Genomic DNA, 21401 nt, shown 5'->3' on the forward strand with positions numbered 1-21401 from the left:
TTCTGCTTGTCTTTGAAGACCCCCAGTCAGTAGCGCATGCTTTAAAAATCTGATTGCCGAGGACTAGCTGCGGTACTTTCCGAAATTTACTCATACGGGGTTTACATGCCTTTCTGGTTCCTTGGGTTAAAAAAAGGAGCACTTGTTCCTGAAAGACGTGACAAATCTGCCGTATGTATTGTGGCCGTATGCTCAGGTCTACCTAATCGACTTGCCTGGTCCATATACCTGAAAACGACGTATACGTCGTCTTCGGGTTATATGAACCAGGCAAGTAGTATATAGCGTTTAGGGATTCCTCGGTTTTATAAAACCTATAAATTCCTATACGCTTTATACTGCTGCATGAGCGGCAAGGCGTCGTTTTATCAAGTTTTAATGCGAAAGCATTTACTGTTCCACGGAGCGAACCGGCATTATCAGCTTTAGAAGCCGCGCCATGCGACACATAAATTCAGCTGTCCCATAGAGCGAAGCCTGTACTGCGTAGTAGCCACCCCATTAGCTGGCAAGCGGCACAGTTCCAAGGAACGCCACCCGAAAGAGAAGCCCTCTCTATTACGCACTGCCGGCCGCCGGTAAGAGGGTGCGACCGGCCGCAGAGCCAGCAGAGCCCGCCCGGGCACACTCTGGACAGGCTGCACGGCCGTGCCCAGCGCACAGCGTATGTTGTAGGAATATGCGACGTATATATATGGTTTAGTATTTCGACACGTTAGCAGTCATGAGTGTCTTGGTAGTTTATTTTATTACGCGTCTTTTAGCCCGAGGCGGTTCTCTATAATGCACAATTCTCTAGTGTTTTTACATGCTTGCTTTGGCATTACATATTTCTTCCCCAGAGCACCGTGCACATTGCGTTTGTCAGTGCCGTAGTGGCCCACCGTTGTTGGAAAATGGTCGGTCAAGGCACCGCGGAGCCGGCGCCGCATTCTGAGGTTTGTCGCGTTATGCCATCTGTCGGCAGCACATCGAAGTAAGCTAGCACAGTCATGGCCACCGTGATTTTTTGCGCGCTCTGCTCCAGCCCCTCCAAACGCTCGGCTGCCCAGCGAAAAAAGCGGGTCAGTTCTCTAGATCTCATTCGGTGCTTAGAACAAAACCGGAAACGGGAGCAGAATCACCTCAAAGTACGCTGTCAAGTGTGAGCGCTCGGCGTGACGCTGGCATCTTCATTGTTCTCATAATTAGGATAGAAAAACGTAAGTCGATCTCCGTTGATTCGTAATTTGTATTCGCTGCTCCGGTATTTGCGCTGTTTCACTGGATGATATCTCAGAGTGCAAGATCGGAAGAAGAGAAAGCGAGCTGGGCGTACGAGTAGGTCGTGTTTTTTTAACATCGTCGGAGTGCCAGCCGGACCAGTGGCACACATCATGCCTTCGATCGACAGGGTGGTCACGCTGCAGTGTTACAAGCTCGGCCGCAAGCTGGAATTGCAAAACCATCTGATCATCATTGGACGCAACGCCGCGGGCCTTCAGGGTATGGGCGACTGGCTTTTCTGCAGCGTGTTATAATTGTTGTTATAATTGCTGTGTTTCTTTTCTTTTCTCTTGAATGCGATATTTATCATGTCTGGTATGCCGGCCAGAATTATGTTCCGAATATTAAAATGATAGGAATATTTGTAACATATGGTATTCATCTCCTTCGCTTTCTTTTTTTTTTTTTTTTTACCGAGGCTTGTGAGGGTATTTTTTATTTTTTTTTGGTTGATGTAAACCGTACTTGAGAAGCGTTGATACCTATCTGAGGTTCTTTAAGAAACGTTTTAGAATGATCTTCATAAATTGCACCATGAAAGATAAAAAAATATAAACTGAACTATACTATGTAGAACTTTATATAAAACTCTACTGAATACTTCCCGCCGTCGTCAAAACCATGAGTGATTTCATGTCCTATCATCATTCCAATAGCTCCCATGTTGAGTGATCTGAAGAAGAGAAAACATTCGATGCAAATCTTGAAGCACGCGTAAGCTTTGTTTTCGAAAGTGGAATCCCTGAAGAGTTATAATATGTGATTTGAGAAGTAAATATCTTTGTTTATTTTAACCATATTGCTTTAAGAACTTCCCAAAGAGCCTTCACGGGCATAGGTATCTCAAAGTAGGGTGTGTATGCTCATGCTGGAACAAAGCGTGCGGGGAAGACTTTTCACACGATTGCTTTCGAAGACGCTGCCCCTGTTCCCTCAAAGAGGCATTGAGAAGGTACCACTTCGTATAATTTAGGTTTTGCCAAGTTAATGCTATGGTCACAAGAATAGAAGATGCGGTACGCTGCAAATGCATCAGGTATATTTATTTTGGTTTTGATGTCGTAATGTAGCCGTAATATCGTTAATCTGTCTTGAAAAATGGTGTACAAAACAAATTTGCTTTTTATGAAGGGACTATCCGGGACACGTTATTTATGTGAATTATTCTTAAGAAAATGGTTTGCTCCTACGGGTGTAGGACAGTGTTTGAGATAACTTTTCCGAATACTTTAGCAAAGCTGTGTCATATATGCAACAAATGTAGTCTTGTTCACAGTTCCATTGAGCAGGTCAATACACGTTTTGTTACGCTGCAAAGTGGCTACTTGGTACTAATTAATTAGCTATATTTATAAATATTTGATTTGTGTGCCACCCTTTCAAAACCAATATTGTAGGGCGTGTTATTTCCAGAAAGGTACTCTGTGTATCTAATATTTGCCACCTTTAAAGAAAGATAACAACAAATCTCGCGCAAGTTTTAAAAGCGCCTCACGTGACTACCCACCAAAGAACTGCTATATTAGTGCCCTCAATCACGGTCATTTTTTTTATATCTCGCGCGCTTTCTTTAGTATTAATATACGAGGCTTTAACTTGATGGAAACATTAAATTGAGATGACTCTCAACGCGCTTTACAGCTTTTGTATTGAAATGTTTGTGGGCAAATTAGTATTGATAAAGTTATCATATTTATTTATTTATTTATTAATACTACTGTCTCTTATTTCAGGAGACGTGGTAGGAGTGGTTTACAACATGTGTGTACACAAAAACAATAATAAAAAAAACAGCAGGTAACAAGCACAAGGATATTCGTTCTAGCTGATCCAAAAACACAAACAGCGTTATACAAAGACTATTCATCGCAAAAAAAAAAATAATAATAATAAATGAGCATCAGATACAAGAATCACAAAAATCTCGGAGTTTATTAAAAAAGGAGGACTCTGGTGATGCTGTTACTATATCGCCTGGCAGGGAGTTCCAGTCGTGAACAGTCCTTGGGAAAAAAGAGTACTTAAATGCATTAATCCGACAGTTGAATTCTTTGAGCGATTTGCAATGATAACTTCGCATGGGATAATCTTGAGGTGCGGGTGAAATATATTTAGAGATATCGATTTTGAACCGGTTGTTTAATAAATCAAATAGAAACTTTAATCTCATAAACATGCGTCTATGCTTTAGTAAGTTCACCCCAGAAAGGGCGTACAGTTCAGAGACGGGATATTTTCGCTGGAATTTATTATGAATAAAGCGTAAACTTTTTCTTTGAACATTTTCGAGGACGTTTATGTTGGTACTTGTAAACGGATCCCAAACCACCGAAGCGTATTCTAGGATGGGTAATATGAAAGTTTTATAGGCTGTCAATTTAACGTCGGAAGAGGCATGTTTTAAATTTCGTCTTAAGTACCATAATTTGGATAGTGCTTTGCGCGCAGTAGACATGATATGAGTGTTCCAGCGTAGGTCATTCGATATAATAACACCCAAGTATTTATAAGAAGTAACTTCGGCTAGTGAAGTACTATTAATAGAATAATCGAAAGAAAGATGACTTAATTTAAGAGTTATATGCATTCGAACACACTTCTTGACATTCAATGACATCTGCCACGAGTCGCACCAGTGCGCCATCTTGGACAAGCAGGTGTTTAGTAGAATCTGATCACTTATTTCATTGACTTCTGTAAATAAAACAACATCGTCTGCAAACAGTCGAACACGTACTGGAATATTAGCGGTTAAATCGTTTATAAAAATTGAGAACAGTAATGGCCCCAGGACCGACCCTTGCGGAACACCCGATAAAACAGGGACTAATGATGATTCACTCGAGTTGATCTGTACTTACTGCTTTCTGTCCTGTAAGTAGTTCTGGAGCCAGCGAAAGATACCTTCGTTTTGAACAATTGATTTAAGTTTAAGGAGAAGTTTACTATGTGATACTCTATCAAAAGCTTTAGAAATATTTAGGAATATGACGTCAATTTGTTTGGATCGATTCAGGATATTTGCGAAATCATGGACTGTTTCAAGTAACTGAGTCGTAGTAGAAAGGCCATGACGGAAACCATGTTGATTTGAAAAGAAAAAAAGAATTTTTTTCTAAGTAACTCGCGAGGTGTTTAAAAACAATATGTTCTAGCAGATTCGAACAGTAAGGAAGTAATGAAATGGGCCTATAGTTTACCGGAAGTAGCAGGGAGCCAGTTTTATGAACGGGAATTACTTTTGCATATTTCCACTCAGCAGGAATGACAGATTCTGTTAAAGACCTTTGAATTAAAGGTCTTTAATATTAATTATATTAAATTATATATATAAATTATATTATATTATTCAATAAAAATAGTGAATATTAATCTGTGTAAAGTAGCCAGTTTGGTCAAATGAAAGAAAATATGTTTGACTTGTTCCTGACGTCCAAAAACGGATAACACACCACAAGTTGTAAATAAAATAAATAGCATTGTTTCGGAAGCCGTCGAATAAAAATGAGTGAAAGTATGGAAGCCATGGGGGAGCATTTATAACAAGTAGCTCATACTGCACATAACGGGACAAAAATATTCTTTATGCAATGTGTGTGTCGCATCTTCTCAATTCGAAGCAGATTAGTTCGGTTCAGCATTTCTCAGGATCAGCAAGGTTTCAAAAAACTGAAATTATAAATTCTTCCTCATCCAATATATTCGCTTGACCTGACTTCGTCGTGCTTCCACCTGTTTGCGAGACTCATAACGTTCCTGGCTGAAAAGAAATTCCGGACCAATAAAGCGTTCATCGAGATAATCACTGGTTAATTTTGGGCCCTCAAAGGAAGTCACATTTGAAAGATAATAGAGGAGCTCGCGAAACATTGTACCAAGGGTGTTGAGTTTCATGGAAAATATGATGGGAAATAAAATATAAACTAAGTCAGAATAATTTTATTTTTATATTAATGCCGGAAACTTACAATATACCCTCGTATTGCTTATATATGTGTATTTTTAGTTACTGTAGATTTCTGTTATTGTGTGCGGTTTTCTGCGTCTTAGTTGCTCATTCATCTGTCAAGCCCGTGATGAAATCGAATCGTGAGGAAAACAAAGACAAAACAAAAATGGCGACTCCCTTAAACATGGCAACCTCAATATTTGTTTGATGAATCCCGAACAGCTGACATTTTGGTTATAAATTACGTTTACAACATGGCAGGTGCAGCGATTAAGACGTTTTCGTATCATAGGAAGCCACTTTGAGAACAGACCCAATGAAATTCGTAAAGCCACTTACGAAGGCACACCGTCTTGGAAAAATGGCGGCTGAAGTACTCCAGCAGGAAAAGCTGAAATATAGGGGGTATGGTCGACCTCAGAATCGATGAAGAACAGCCAGTGATGCGCCAAGTACTGTTCCTTAAAAATCGCACAAGTACCAATGTAAGAACCTTATCGAAAAGGATCAATGCAAATCGGTTGTGTAGCGAATTTAGCAGAGGGTGATAAAAGGTCTTTAGTAAGTAGACGCAATCACTACATGATTGACGAGCAGTCTAGAACTCACTGCTATGAGTAGAGTTGATAGGTTTTATTATTTTCTTATTGAACTAGACGGAACAAATGTGCTGTTATTAAGGTTGTCGGAATGAAGTGTTCCTCGTTCTGGTTTCAATTTCGTTCCATAAAAAAGGGCAGTTCCGAATCTGCTTTGGAACGAAAAAATAACGATCCGTTACAGTTCGTAACTGTTCGTTCCCACGTGCAGAAAAAAACTAGAGTTGAAATTTATAAGGAAACTTTTATTTCTGTTAAAAGTAGAATAAGCGCGGAAGTTCGCACTTATTGCGAAAAACATACGACTGAGCAGGATCTCAAAAGCAACAGATCTCATCAAGTGTACTCGGAGAAAAGGGGACACCTCTGTTCCGATAAAATCAACATCAGCGCCGAGAGTACCTGCGCCACGCTGACTTGTGTGGCGGGTATTCTAGGGCTAAGTGCACTCAAGTGTACAGTTCCCGTTAGTGTTCCTTTCATTGCTCATAAAGTGTAAATATATTCGTGATTCTTCGAGGGCGTGGCTCCTTACCCAGCACTTCCAGCAATCGTGCAATGCTCAGTGGGACTACCTCACTTGAGAAATAAGGCTGAGCGCCTCCCTCAGTTACTTTTATGCTGAGAAACGCTTCGAGAGAATATTTTGGTTCTTCCGGCGGCTATAACCTATCGATGGTTGTCATTAAACTTGCTGCGCGGAGCAAATGCTAAAATATCTTAACATTTTTTTTTTAAACCAGAAATTTTTAGGAAATGTTTCGGTTTTACTACAGAACAAAAACAAATAACGTTTTACCCACGTTTTAATGCCATGCAAAATTTTTTTTTTGCACTTAGGAATAACTTTTTCGATAGCACTTTTTACAACTGTAGTAAGCGTTTCGGTGGCATGATCAACATTTGACATAGAAAGAACACAACCCCTGTCAAAATGTTCAATCTGTCTATAAAGACTTAAATAGTCACCCTTAGAAAAGCAGTAATTTGATGAGTTACACGGAACTCTCGCTTTGTACGGGAGGGAAAACTCGACAGTGAAAGGTGGATGAAAATCATCAATTTGAACCAAGTGATTCACAGCACGCTGTACACTTAAAATTGGCATGTTACAAAGAGCAAGCTCTAGTACATTTCCGGCCTTATTCATGATCGTATTGTGTTGCTGAAGACCACAGAAGTTTATAAAAGATAACAAAGAATGCACCTTGGTAGATGTGTTTGTGTTGCTTTTTACCGTTTAGACAAACCAGTCAACGCCCGGTAGATTAAAATCGCCGTAGATTTGAACAAGACACTTTTCGAAATTAATCTGCTTACTAATTGCTTCAAAATGCTCGATAAAAACTGTCTGGTCTGAAAAGGGCGGGAAGTAATAGGTACCTATTAGGTAATTGAAGCCATCACTGGCCTTAATTTCAACCCAAACACATTCAGAATATCATTCGAGGTCAAATCTTCGATGCGAGACGAGTAATATGACGTCTTTTTTGTGCTAAATTTAGCAGCGTAACTATATTGGTGAATAGGCCTCGTGACATAAGATCACGTGACATCAGCTCACGTGACACCAGTTTCACCTTTATATTTAGCGAAGAAAGGGAATTGGTACCTAGGTCATATGACATCAGGCTACGTGAAGTAAATTTTCCGGCTAAATTTAGGCGGAAAACAGAATTCGCATACAGGTCACTTGATGCCAGATGTCCCGGGACACCAATTGCCCCGCCGAAATTGACGGGGAAACTTAATTCGTGTATATATCAGGTGACATCAAGTCACGGGATATCAATTGACGTCACGTGACCTAAACACCAATTCAAATTAACGACTGAATTAAAGGGCCCCTGAAACGAATTTTGGGCTGGGATAAATTAATTTAGACTGGGATTGTACTAATAGCATATCGTTTAGTGGGCCAAAAGAAAGAAGGTAGAAAGTCAAAAGCCTGATTTTCGGCACCAAAATGTTCAAACACAGCGGGCCATTTTGTACCTCCTTCACTTCGAAAGCTCTCTTCTTTTTCGCCGTGATACATCCGCTGTAACCAAAGCGCGTTACCGGCCCAACCGCACGTCACACGACACCGGTGACCGGACCTCACTTATTTCCTTCACCCCTAAGACAACAGTGCGGTGGAAGCTACGCACTTGTTGGACCAATCAGCCGAATCCCTTTCCTCGCCTGATATCAATTATCTGCGGATGGGTATGCGCGTGGTAGCATGATCACGTGGCAATGACGTCGCTGGCCCAACGAACACGTAACTTCTACTGCACTGTCAGCTTAGGGGTGAACGGGGCAGAGAAAACAACTTTTGTCTGAGTTGTGAGTGACGGGCTAATCCTCTAGGAGGAGAATGGTGGTATCCGGCTACACAAACGGCGGTCCGATGTCCCTCCTTTCCGTCTTCTTGGACTGCTTGGAACATTGCGCGATTTGTGAGTTGAAGTGAAAAGCTAAGAAAAAAAACTTGAAAGATTGTTTCATGACCGCTTTATGGCACGTTTACACTTGCGGATCCGCCAGCGAATCCGCCCAGCTTTCGCCACTGGCGCGAAACGTTGGGCGAAAAACGCGGCGGCGAGCCGGATAAGTCAAGGACCTATTTTTGCCGCTACCAAGCGTTTCGCTGACCGGAAGTGACATCTTTGCTTAGCGCGAGGCTGCCTACGTCACGAGTAAGCGTTCTTCCAAGACCAGCAACGCCCAGGAGAGTGAGCCGAGGTGGGAACTCTGGGTGTAAAAAAAAAAAGTCCCCCCAAAAAAAACAAGAAAACGAACAAAATGTTTTGAAAAAAAGAAAGAAAGGCCTCAGGTGGGAAAAAGGAAATAATGTCCTCAAAGCAGTCTCTATCCCTGGGTTTCCCTGATCTTCATGGCCTTCGGGTGGTCCGGTCATATGTCCTTGCTAAAAAAGACGCCCTGTGGCAAGTAAGAAAAAACGGAGTTCAAAAAAGGAAATATACGATTCTCCGAGGTACACATCGCAACACTGTTCGCACGAACACGATATCGGCGCATTTTCGCATTTTACTTAGAAAGAGTATTGGTGAGAACAAAATTTTACCGTCTGCATTATATCCCCATATGAGCACTTTCAGTACCTAGGATATTTGTGATAACAACCCTTTCGTTTCTATAATAAAAAAAAAAACTAGCGATCGCTTGTTTGTGTTAACAGTGTCGCGCTTTTTACCTATTTGGAAATGGCACACAAGTACCTCTCAAATTTCCCCAAACACAATAATTTGGTTTTGGCTAGAAGTGTTCTAAATTCTTATTTAACAATAGGGAAAAAACTGAGTAAGTTGGTTTTTACAAACACGATAATTTGGTTTCCAAAATACCCACAACAGACAACTTCGGTTGATTTATCTGACTTCCAGTCTCCCTTTCTACCTCTAGGTGGGTCAGCCCATTTGTGACCGGTCAATGACAGGACTGCCCGAAGGCCATGAGAGTCAGGGGAAACCCAGCGATAGAGAAACCTCGGGGGACATTTTTTCTCTGCTTTCCACCTGGAGCCTTTTTTTTTTATGGGGGGGGGGGGGGGGGGGGACATGTTTTCCGGGGACTTTTTTCCGGGGAATTTTTTTTCCGGGGACGTTTTTTTCCGATGATATTTTTTCCGGAATCCGGAAAATCTCGCGCTTTCTCCTCATATTTGACGGGATGTCACGAGAACAGCTGCCGCAGGCGGCGCCGCCGCCGCCACTCTAAGGAAGTAGATGTAAACGCAACCCGCTCGTCGCCGCCGCCGCCTGGAGCGAATGCGCTCCCGCGGCAGCGAATTTCGTCTCAGGTGTATACGTACCATTAAACAGTTGAGCGTACTTCCAAAGAGCGGCACTGCTCCGATGCTTAGTGTGAAACGTGCTACGTCATGACCTACGTACGTAAGCCTGACCCTTAACGGTGCCAGATTACATCCCAACTTAGCTTCGCATGCATCCATAATGGTGCATATTGAAAGATCGTTCAATTAAACAACAAACTGCAGTTTTTGAGGTAATTCTGCAACAAGCAACACATTTGAGCTAGAAAATCAGCACTGGAATTTCGTGTCCGTACCCGTTTGAGGGATGTCTATTCGGCTAGTAAAAACGCGTGAAGGTTGTAAAAAAAGAGAAGTTTAGAATGTTCTTCAAAATTACAAAACTGCAATCCATGGCCCGATCACTAATCAATTACGCAGCACGCCAGTATATATCCATCTGTAATAATGAGCTCACTAATTTTAATTAACGCATTAACGCGACGTGCACGCATATTGTGGGCCAACGAGAGTTTTTTTTTTATTTCGTTTTATTTAATTACCTTAAGGGCCTCTATGTGAAGCATTACATAAGGGGGGTGCGTCAAATTTACAAAAATACACAACAATTGGGGGAAACATTGAATGAGAACATCATTATACAGAGATTACTCAAACAACTTAACAAGCTCCTGCGTAAAATGGTTATGGTCACGTATCGTCACCAGGCTTGAGGGCATGCTATTCCATTCAGAAATGCATAGTGGGAGAGGTGAGTATTTGTAGGCGTTAGTTCTAGAAAAAATGGGTTCGACTTTACATGGATGATCTAGGCGAGAGGAAATATGATGAGCCGGGAAAATAAATGTTTTAGGTGACCATGGGTTGTAGTATAGTTTGTGCATAAGAGAGAGCCGTTCGTTTTTTCTACGAGTGTCGAGTGTATGGAGAGATATGGCCTGTTTTAGACAGGAAACGCTTTTTCGAGAATAATTCCGAGTAACAAAACGAGTGGCGCGATTTTGGACAGCTTCGAGTTGGTTAATGAGATACACTTGATGAGGATTCCATATGATGGACGCGTATTCTAGTTTCGTCTGAACTAACGTAGTGTATGCTAAACGTTTCACATATGGGTCTGCGAGATAAAGATGTCTTAAAATCCTAATGTTCTATTTGCTTTAGAGCAGATAAAGTCGACGTGGCACTTCCACGATAAGTCTGCAGAAAGGAACACTCTTAAATATTTAAATGTGGCTACCCGTTCTAGTTCACAAGATGAAATAGAGTATGTGTAAGTGACTTTATTTTTTGATCTGGAGAACGACATAATTTTAGATTGATCAAGATTAATCGTCATTAGCCAAGATTCACACCACGTTGTTAATTTTCTGTAAAGAGCGTAATGTAAAATGTAATGTAAATGTAATGTAAATGTAAAGAGCGTGTTGCTATATTTTATATTGTTGTATGATGTTCAATATTTTATTCATATAAAAGTTACGCTGAGTAACATTTATACTGGTTAGTGTTTCCCAAAAACGCATTTATTTTGCTAACGCGGGCATGCTGCAAGAACTCCACAGGGGTGCCTCTGTAGGTCCAATAATGATTGCCTCTTTTGCGTGTCTACTGGCTGGTATTAAAAAGCGAAAGAGCAAGTCTTCCTACAATCTTCAGATTTTATGTAAATGTATTTGTCGCTCACAGTAATTATATTTTAAATTCTCACGAATGAAAGATGGCAGACGACTGTAAATACAAAAACACGTGATTAATGGCCGGGTGATCTCGCCTCCCGCTCTTCACCTGACCTCATTCTCTGCGCGTGTGTTTGCGCGAGAGAGCGTGATCACGTGTCAAAAGTGTGGCTGGCCCAGCAAGCACGTAGCTTCCACAGCACTGTCAGGTTCGTGATGAACGGGATGGGGAAAGCGACTTTTGCCTGAATTTTGAGTGACCGGCTAATCTTCTAGGGGAGAATGACTGTATCCGGGTACACAAACGACAGTTTGAGCAAGAGGGGGCTCCTCCATTTCCGTTTTCTTAAACTCTTTGTACAATGCGCGATTTAAGAGTTTAGGAGGAAAGCTAAACAGGAAAAAGTTGGAAAATCGTTTCATGACTCCTTTAATACTACGGCGGAGACACGACAGTATCGTACAAAACTGCGTCGTCGGTCCCTTTGAGACTTACATTGCCGCGTGTGTTGTGCATACAGGGGCGAAAACACCGTGACTTCACAGGCGCCCTTTCGTGGCGACCTTGCGAGCTGTGGTTAGTTCAAACAACTCTAAGGTCAGAGCATGTACCAGTTTACTAATGCTAACAAAATATAAAAAAAACTGGTTCTATAGGTTTTAAAACTCTTTCCGTCACGTTATATGCGACGATTGAAACCTAAGACCGTGGTTTTAAATACGGAAACTCGTGAAGCAGGAAGGAAAGGGACAGAGAACTTCTCAAACTGAGCTAAAAACTTCATTGCCTCAAGCTTTATACACACGTACCAGTCGCTTAGCTGTGTTTGGAGATGTGGTTTTGTCCTTTGTCCCTCTTGTTCTCCTTCTCCAGAAATTATTTTCAACATTCTTGTCCAGCTCGCTTGCACCTTTGCACTTAATTGAATTATAATTATAACCATAAATTGCAAGCTTCACCTTGTTGGTGTACGACTGGTGGCAGCTGATAAAACCCGTTTGCTCTACTGACGTCTAAACCCTGGTTTGCTCAGTTCGTAGAACGCTCCACCTGTAATGGAGAGGTCCCGGGTTCGATAGGTGACTGGTGAGCGAGGAGGGAAGCCTAGCTGTGTTTGGAGATTTATGTTTGTCCTTTGTCCCTCTTATTCAACTTCTCCATGGATTATTTTCATCATTATCACAAGCACTGGGAACACACGATGACCGTTTTTAACTTCACCGCCCCATCCCCCCTTTACCCTGAACTGAACTAAAGCATGCTTCAGTTCAGGGGAAAGGGAAAGGGACAGACGTTAAAAACGGTCATTCCGTGTTCCCAGTGCTTGTGTAACTTTGTCCGCGTCGAAGTCTTTCCGGGCGCGGTGGTAACGACCTTGTGTTTCTGTTTGTAGTGGACGGGTGAAGATGGAAACGAGCGGGCACGCGTCTCTTTTTATATACATATTTTTTTGCGTTTCGGCATGTTGTGATTCTGGTGTATTGTTTGTAGTTCAATGATCGACCGTTGTGGTGGTGGCGACGTTGGGGGGGGGGGGGGGGGGTATATAAGGCATAGAGGCAATGAAGTTTTTAGCTGAGTTTAAGACGTTGTCTGTCCTTTTTCTTGCTACTTCACGAGTTTCCCACAGTCTCAGGTTTCAATCATCATGTATTACTTACACCAGCTCGCCTGCACTTTCCCCGTTTTTTCCTTCAGGTGACAGCCACTCGCACTGTCGACTCTGTCAAACATATGGTAAGTCTACATTCGTACAGGTGAGTTGGATCAAGGCATGCCCTTTTGGAATATGGAAGGCATTTTGTCCGAACCCCTGATTCCAAAAGTGTGTTGATCTGTCTCTTCGCCCGTACGTTAATTCGTTCGTACATTTCCCCGCCAAATTTAGCGAGGGAAAATTCACCTTGTGTGGCATTACATGACACTTAATCGTGTTGCGTTTGTTTATACAGCAGAAAGGTGACCCCAATAAGCGACTGATGTTTGCGCTGTACATAAAAAATTAATTGAGTGCAGTACTACGGTTAAGCCTGGGTTTTTTAACGTGCATCACAGATCAGTGCTAGACGACCACAACGCCGGTACAATGCTCATACAAAATGAAATGTGCCAAGGTGTGGATCGAGCATCCCGGGACTTCAAGTTAGAACTCCGATGTCAAATTTCCCACTAAAGTTAGCGGGAAACGTTTTGTCACATGACCCGGCGTCATGTGACATCAGGCCACGTGACACCGTTACGTCACGCAACGTGACCGGGTTTTGTGACCTAAGATCAAGCGAGGCCTGTTTCCCCGCTAAATTTAGTGGGACAATTAATGTCACGTGACGTCTTGGCACAAGGTGACACCACGAATCAACACCATGATGACTATTTTCAAGCTATGTTTGAGGAAGCAATTATTGGAGTATATACTTGGTTTCAGAAATTTAAGCGATCCCTCCTTAAATACTGCATTCCATGCATTGTAAGACTTTAAAGATAAAGGCTACTGATATTTTTAAATGCTGCACACCCTAAAAAGTATTATAAACCGAAGGAGAATTGGAACACATATTGTTTTGCACGTAATTTTGTAATATTTAAACATGATAATAATTTAACCATATGATCCGACTTACATACTTGTTCCTTGCAGAATTTTTTCAATATTCTGGATATAATCAGGTTCCAATACAATCACGCGTTCGTTCTCCTTGAGTGTCATATTGGCAAGTGCAAACTCATTATTGAGCAGTTTTAGCCATTCAATCTGAAATTTTATAAGAAAACAAAACAGCAACATAGAGTGAAGATTACATATCTGCAAAGTAATGTCTAAATGATGTCCAAAAAAGAATTAAACTTATATCACAATGCCCACAAAAAAAATACACCAATATGCAAATTATATGGGGGCTTTGTCCCCTCTAAGCTTTTTAAACTTGCTATGAGAAAAATATTTGTTAGCTCAAATGATTCTAAATGAACCTGTACCAACTTTTACGACCGTCTAAAGAACATTTTCGATTGAAGTTTCGCCAAAGGAAACGCTCACATCGCTATAATTTGGGAATCAGAATAATTGGAATCTATATTTTCAATGTCATACATATAAAAGGAATGTCATCACGTGTGGAGGTCACATCTCGTGATATTTTTAATGTATCCATACGACTTAGTTTGCACAAGGTTTGCAAGATAGAAAATTTATCTCTAACTTTTTTGCAATAGTGAATGGTCGTTTAATGAGCCTGAAAAAAAATGTAGATACTTCCACTCCATTGCAAGTGCGTTCTGAGCTTCATCTGGTGTGTCCCCGAGGTAGCACAAGTGGTGGGGCCCATGTGGAGCCCATGTCAGCAATGGGTGCTGGGGTAGCCCCTACGGAACCCACATTGGTCCCACGCGGGCGCAGAGTAGACATGCCCTATACGAGGTGCCCACACAACGTAGGCAATATTTATTTCGGTGGGTGCTGAGGTGGCTGGGATATCCATGACGTGTTGTGGGGGCGGAGGGTGGGGTCGAAATAAATTTCTGTGATAATACGGTCGGCTGGGTTTGGGGGCGGGAAGGGGGGGGGGGGGGGGGGCGCTGAAGCCCCATAAGCCTCCACCCTGGCTACGCCACTGGTGTCCTGTAATGATAATGTTTCGAAAGTTCCAATAAGCGTCGCCATGGGGCGCAGCACGTCGATGGAGAAGCGGACAACGCCGCCCGGGTCATGAAAGTCACATTGGCCGAGCAACGCATTCAGTACGATGATGCTTCGTGGCGATCTTTGTTCGACTTGTTTTAATGACCCTTTCGAAGCTTCGAAAGGGTCCAAAATGGCAATCACCATGGCAACCGTCAGTAACGCGTGGTGTTACTCATTGCGAAACGCCATCACGAAATAATGCCGCATGGCGTCAAAAGCGGGACTCTCTTCGAACCAAAAAATCGTCGTAACGGCGCAAGCTACGTTGCCGGCGACAGGGTTAATGACGCCGGCAACCTTCGATTTCAAGCGACAGGATAAATGTTTAAGATGGATCATCTGCTTCAACCGGTTCCGTAGGGTGTCGGCAACGGTGCGGAAGACATTTTATCCCCCTTTACTCCGACCGACGCCGAAACTCGAGAGTTCGAAGCGGTTGCGGAACCTTTCGAGAGCCATTATTGTCGGCAAGCAATACGTCATCTACGAACGAGTCGCATTCCACCGGAGAAATCAAGAGCCTGGGGAGCCTGTCGAGAGCTCATGACAAGCCTACATCGCCTAGTAACGCGTTGCATCTTCGGCGCATTGAAGGAAGAACTTGTCCGAGATAGTTTCTCCGCCGGATTGCAAGATTTTTCGCTTTCGGAAAAGCTCCAGAGTGACCGGAATTTCACCCTCAAAGCTGCGTACACACTAAACCGACAAAAAGAAGCGGTCATCGGCAGAAAACGAACCCCAGAGGCGAGTCCCAAACAAAAACTTGACGCTGGGTGCACTCCACAAACGAGCGACCAAAAATGAGAAAGGCGCACGGCGGCGGGAAGATGAACCTTAAAATGCTTGGGAGTACTCGACTCGATCGCAGACGTTGGGAAGATGCTGACACAGTGCTTATGAAAGATTCCTGCAGCAGGTTCAACATGTGGCAATTGCCGAAAAATATATCACTGGCACCAAATTTCCCTCAAGGAGCCCGATAATGAAGGTAAGAACACCTTAAAAGAGGTTACTCTAAATGACACAGATAAAGGGCCAAATTTAATTATTGGAAGCATCTGAACTGCAGACAAAATTACGCGTAAAGCCAAACTGCGAGTTATCGGAAAGACCGTGCAGTTTAAAATTGACTGTGCACACGTGAGTGCCATATGCCTCCAAAATTTGTTCTAAACGAAGAAACCCTTTCGGGCAGACAGCTGCTAAAATCTCTGGTGCAAACGAACAACCACTCAAAGTGTTTTAAAAGTACAACAAAAGAAGACCATACAACAGGAGGTTTATGGGTCGAAAGGCATTGAAGAGCCCCTCCTGTAAAGAAATTAAAGCAGCCATTTTATACTCAATAAACGCCTGTGCACAGTCTCGGACCAGGTGGCCAAGCAATACCAAGTTGTTCAGGTGCATCGGTGAGATGGCTCGAGAATACAGAACCAAGCTTGCCAAAGACGCAAACCTAGTCTCCATCCACACATAGCGGCGAGTGCCCCTAGAGCTAATGAGGAAAGTGGAAGAGCAGGTCGGCGGCACAAAAAAAGAAGGGATTATTAGGAACAATTTAGGGGATGCTTAAGCTTCGCCTCTAAGAGCGGAACGCGATAGCGTTATCGGTTCCTGTTCGCAAAGGCTTCTCGTATAAAGCCGCACTCATTTTCAAGCCGTGCGAGCGTGTGTGCGTGGCCTAGTCTGCAGTGTCACGTCTGTTTTCTTGTAACGTGGCGCATGACGTTACATGAGGCTGTGACATCATGACCCTCTCAACGTCCTAAATTCTGCGAGAAAATGTTAGGATAAACAGGGGGGGGGATTCGAACCAAATGTAGCAGAATATTTTCCCGACAAATTTAGCGGGTCGATAGGAAGGGTCATGACTTCGCAACCGCGTGTGACCACACGCACGTGACGTCACCTGCGACGTCACACGCTACGTCACACTTGGCAGCACGCTTTACGTTATGGGATTTTTTGTTCCCACTGACGCCGCCGCCGGATTTTCGCGACACGGTCTCCTAAACGCTATCGCGTTAAAAGCTGAAGAGCCTACACCTTGGTGTTCTGCAATAGTGATAGTGCTCAAACCAAACTGAGAACTACGCATCTGCGTGGGTTTAATCCAGCCGAGCCAGAACAATAAACGAGAGAAGCTAGTTTCTGCTGTCTGTCAAAGAAGCACTGAGACGGCTGTCGCGCACGTCGTGGTACTTGGCACTAGATGCGAAGTCTGAATTCTGGCAAGTCCGGTTGGGACAGGAGTCTCAAACTCTCACCACCTCATCAAGCCTCTTGGTTGATTTTGCTTTTAACGAATGCCATTCATTCTTTGTTTTGCGCCTGAGTACCTTCAGTGAAGGATAAATGAGGTCCTACAAAAAATCTCGGGAGTCCTATGTGACATGACTGACATCCTGGTCACTGACACGAGAAAAGAAAAGCATGAACAGAGGATTAAGGAGCTGTTGGAAGCTGCTGGAAGCAGCAGGTGTCCGACTCAACGTCAAATGGGAATTCAAGCAGAAGTAAATAATGTTCTTGGGGCATATCAGCTAGCGAAGTGTCAAGTTGGCCAAAAGAGGGTCACGGCCATCGTCACCATATCGCCGATGACAGTGACTGAAGTGAGACAGTTCATTAGAATGGCAAACCAAGCGGGGCGTTTCGTCTCCCACCTGTCCGAGAAATTTAAGCCTCTGCGTGGCCTTCTCAGAAAGAAAAACGAATGGTCATCTGACACTATGCAAGAAACAGCATTGAAAGCGGAAAAGAAGGACATTCAGTAGGCACCGGCCCTAACATTGCATGATCTTGAACAGGAAAATGTTTTTTCAGCAGATGGTTTAACATATGGGTTAGGTGCCGTGCTAATGAAAAAGGAGAAGAAGGGAGACATTTGACCAGTAGCGTTCTGCTAGAAAAGACTGAGCATCATGGAGACAAAATACGCTTAGATTGAGAAAGAGACGTAAACGGTGATTTTGGCATGTGAAAATTTTGAGAGCTTGAAATGTTGAGACTGTGTTCCCAGAAGGAGTTCTAGGAACACAGTTGCAGCAGTTCAAGCTACGACTGATGAGATTTAGTTACACAATCTCACACGTGCCTGGTATTGATCTCTGAACAGCTGACACGCTGTCGAGGTCGCTGTCAAACGACCAGGCAACATAAAAGAGGAAAACGAAGCATACGTGCAAGTGGTTTTCTGGTCAGTCTGCACCGCACGAGTACATGAACGAGGCGAGAACGATACAAGAGGAATATCCAGTTTATACAAAATTGAAAGAGTAATCCGAAAATGGATGGCCAACCAGCCAGGACCAAGTGGTTATCGAGATCAGCCCTTATTTTCAAGAACGACAAAACCTTACCGTACAAGAAAAAAAAAGAAAACGTCTGGTCAGAAATTTTGTGATTCCAAGCAAGATGAGGAAATAAGTGCTATGCTGTGAGGATAGGGTCAGAATATCTCCCGTCAAATGCATACCACCTGATTCGAACATCAGACATCAGCCAGCGACCAAGCACGTGTTCAAGTCAGCAGACCGGGAGCGAGGGTACCTCCAGGAAAAACAAAAGCAGCCTGAAGACGAGGTCACGACGGATTATAGAGAAAACAAATCCAAACGATATTTTGAAGGACAAGTGCGCCCGGCTCATGAGAGTCTCATCAAGTGGTGTTACTCATCATAAGGCACTAAGCACGAAGCAGAACCACTGAGGGTCCAAGAGGGAAGCCCATGTGGGCTGCCCAAAGAGACCCCCTGGGGTTCCCCCAAGGCAGCCCAGTTGGTTTGCCCAAGTAAGCGCAACATGGGCCAGAGCTCCAAAACCGACGTGGGACCCCGGATGGCCTCCCTTTTGGAGTTTACTTTGTGCTACTTGGGCAGCTTCACATTGTGAAGTTTCAGAGCTTACCTTTAATAATAAGCTGATTTCCCAATTCGCGCGATTCTGGCTCTCGAGAATACAGGTCAAATGGAACGGCTTGTTGAGCAGCCGGCCTCCAACAGCATGTTCGAGCAGAAAACACAAACGAGCAAACGAAATATAATATGTACAAGAAAACGCTGATAACCCTTGTTTCCGTCATAGCCATCAGACAGAAGTCCTGCACATAGCGGTTCATTGCTCTGTACTCGGCGATAATATATTTGTGCCGCATTGTCGAGGCTAGCGTGGTTACGGCAGTTCTCATTTATTTAAAGAAAAAAAAATAAACTATACCTACATTAAACGGATATTTGACTTGTATTGAACACGTCCTAAAGTGTAACAAAGATTATAATAAAATAAATATGCAACAAATAATAAAGCAAACTAAAATAATAGCAATTAGCAAACTAGAATATACCTAAATTATACTGTTAGATTATATTGACTTCTTTAATTCCAGAAAGGGTCGAAGCGTGAACCATACCACTACAATCCGAAGTACACTAGGAATATATCCGGTTTACACATAAGTACACTAAAAATACACTTTAGATGACCTTTTCTGTTTTATAGAAGTAGAAAGTTAGTATAATTATTTTTTCTCACTTTTTTGTTTTAGGATGTCTGACGCTGTCAAATCTACCTGCGTGAGCGCGTAGATTCGTTTGGAATCTTCTTCGCAGAAGAGGGCGTGCGAATGAGGCGCAAAACGACACGTGCATTCGCAATGTCCGGCGCTTCAGCACCCGGGAAGACAAACTGACGTTCACAGCATAGAACAAATAAGTTTGTGCCAAACTTAGTTACTGCCTTCCAAATGTGAGACGTCTTCCGTTTTCTCCTGTAAGCCCCAGCCTAGCACCACTTTGGAGGGAGTAGATATGTTACATGGATTTTTCATTTTCGCTTTTAAAAGGGCTCTTACAACCCCATTTTTTGCATCAACTAGTCAAAAAGATTTTGCATAAAATAATTAAGCTGGAAAAACATATTTAGCACGCGTTTTAGCGCTTTTTTTGTGCTTATGTGATAACACATATAGGCGAATAAGTTGTGAGGATTCACAAGTCACATTTTTTAAGCAAGTAGTGATGGCCTTCGTGAAACTCATGCTTTTTGAATTATGCGAATGCATCATGCCACTTGACTTTTAAAAATATCGTGGACGGAGCCCTCAAGTTTCAGACATGAGAATTTCGCCTTTCCTTGTCTCCTGCAACTCTTCCCATAATGGCGACTTTCGACTCCTTACATAGCTGTACTATGAGTGAGCGAACAATGAGCAGTGGCAATACTCTGAAGATGTTTTTGCGGCGACTTACATGAGCGTCTCTAACCACTTTGAGGAAAGTGTTATTCAGTGCTCGATTAAGAGTTTTGTGCGTGCAACGATGTACGATCAAAATAATCACTTCAGACAGAGATCTTGACGGTGCGATAACGAGAAAAAGCTCGTACGTTATCGTGTTACCACGCATTCGTTTTGGTGTAGTGAGACCACAAATACCCATTTGAGAAATCTAAATTTTTGTGTGGCAGTTAAACAATTTTTTCATTATTTAAATATAGATCATAATCCTTGGGCAGTAGTTTCCATCGCTTGGGGCAATAAGATATAGAACTTGGGGTGTTCATCCAACATCAATAATAATAATAATAATAATAATAATAATAATAATAATCTTTATTGCATGTTAAGTACACAAAAAAGAAAAACCCTTCAGCTTCTTGACTTCAAGCTTCAAGAAAAACCCTTTAGCTTCTTGGGCTAAATAGGTATGCCATGTAAATGTAAGCCACGCTTATCCGCGGGATTCTTCAAAACTACTGAGTGTCATTAATTTCCAAAATATTCGGATAGATCTAAGGACTGATCTACTAAGGTCTTGCACAATAGTCCGTGAAAGCAGATTCACCTTCGTGTTGGGAGTTTCTACGTCAGACCTTCCAGTCATGGTCCCGGTCATATTTTGTATATCAATGTAAAACATATATATCAAGGCCATGTTCTTTGGGAAGAGCATTCAGCTATATGCTAAAGCCGTGGCTAATTTTCTTTCGAATATATATGTAATGTAGAAGCTCGAGTCGGAGTAGATTGCCATTGTTTCGCTATGGTAATATGCACAGCCGTAAATTTCACACCAAAGCCATGCGCGTAAATATTTTTCTACTTATATTATAAAAGGTTTACAAAATGTACAAAGAATATAAAAAAAAAAGAAATTACGATCAACATTTCCGAAATAAACATTTCCGATGCAACAAATGGAGACTCTCGTCAAATCAACAAGTTTTAGAGTCACATTCACAAATCGTTTACCAAAGAACTGCTTCTTATAAAACGACGTAAAATATACCAAAATGGTAATATTTAAATTCGTTTTACAAAAATAGAAGAATAATATGCTTAGTCATTTTGTAGCTTTGTTAGTACTGCATAAACGCAGCTAATTTATCTAATGTGCAAATGTGTCAAGATTGCTTTTCAATAAGAAAGTAAAAAAAATCAGAAAAGAG

General features: G+C 42.4%; 1 protein-coding gene across 1 annotated transcript in view; it reads right to left on the minus strand.

Moving 5' to 3' along the window:
• The window catches only part of LOC120842158 (neprilysin-4-like), a 75310-nt gene that overhangs the window by 28009 nt on the left and 25900 nt on the right, over window positions 1–21401 (minus strand). Inside the window, exons 2-4 of the mRNA XM_040213186.2 lie at window positions 13898–14024; window positions 5555–5708; window positions 1868–1939 (exon numbers count right to left, since the gene is read on the minus strand). Of these exons, the coding sequence (XP_040069120.2) occupies window positions 1868–1939; window positions 5555–5708; window positions 13898–14024 (353 nt within the window). The remainder of the gene's footprint in view (window positions 1–1867; window positions 1940–5554; window positions 5709–13897; window positions 14025–21401) is intronic.

This window comes from Ixodes scapularis, unplaced genomic scaffold (genome assembly GCF_016920785.2).
Source record: "Ixodes scapularis isolate PalLabHiFi unplaced genomic scaffold, ASM1692078v2 PGA_scaffold12__126_contigs__length_90152505, whole genome shotgun sequence".
Lineage (NCBI taxonomy): Eukaryota > Metazoa > Arthropoda > Arachnida > Ixodida > Ixodidae > Ixodes > Ixodes scapularis.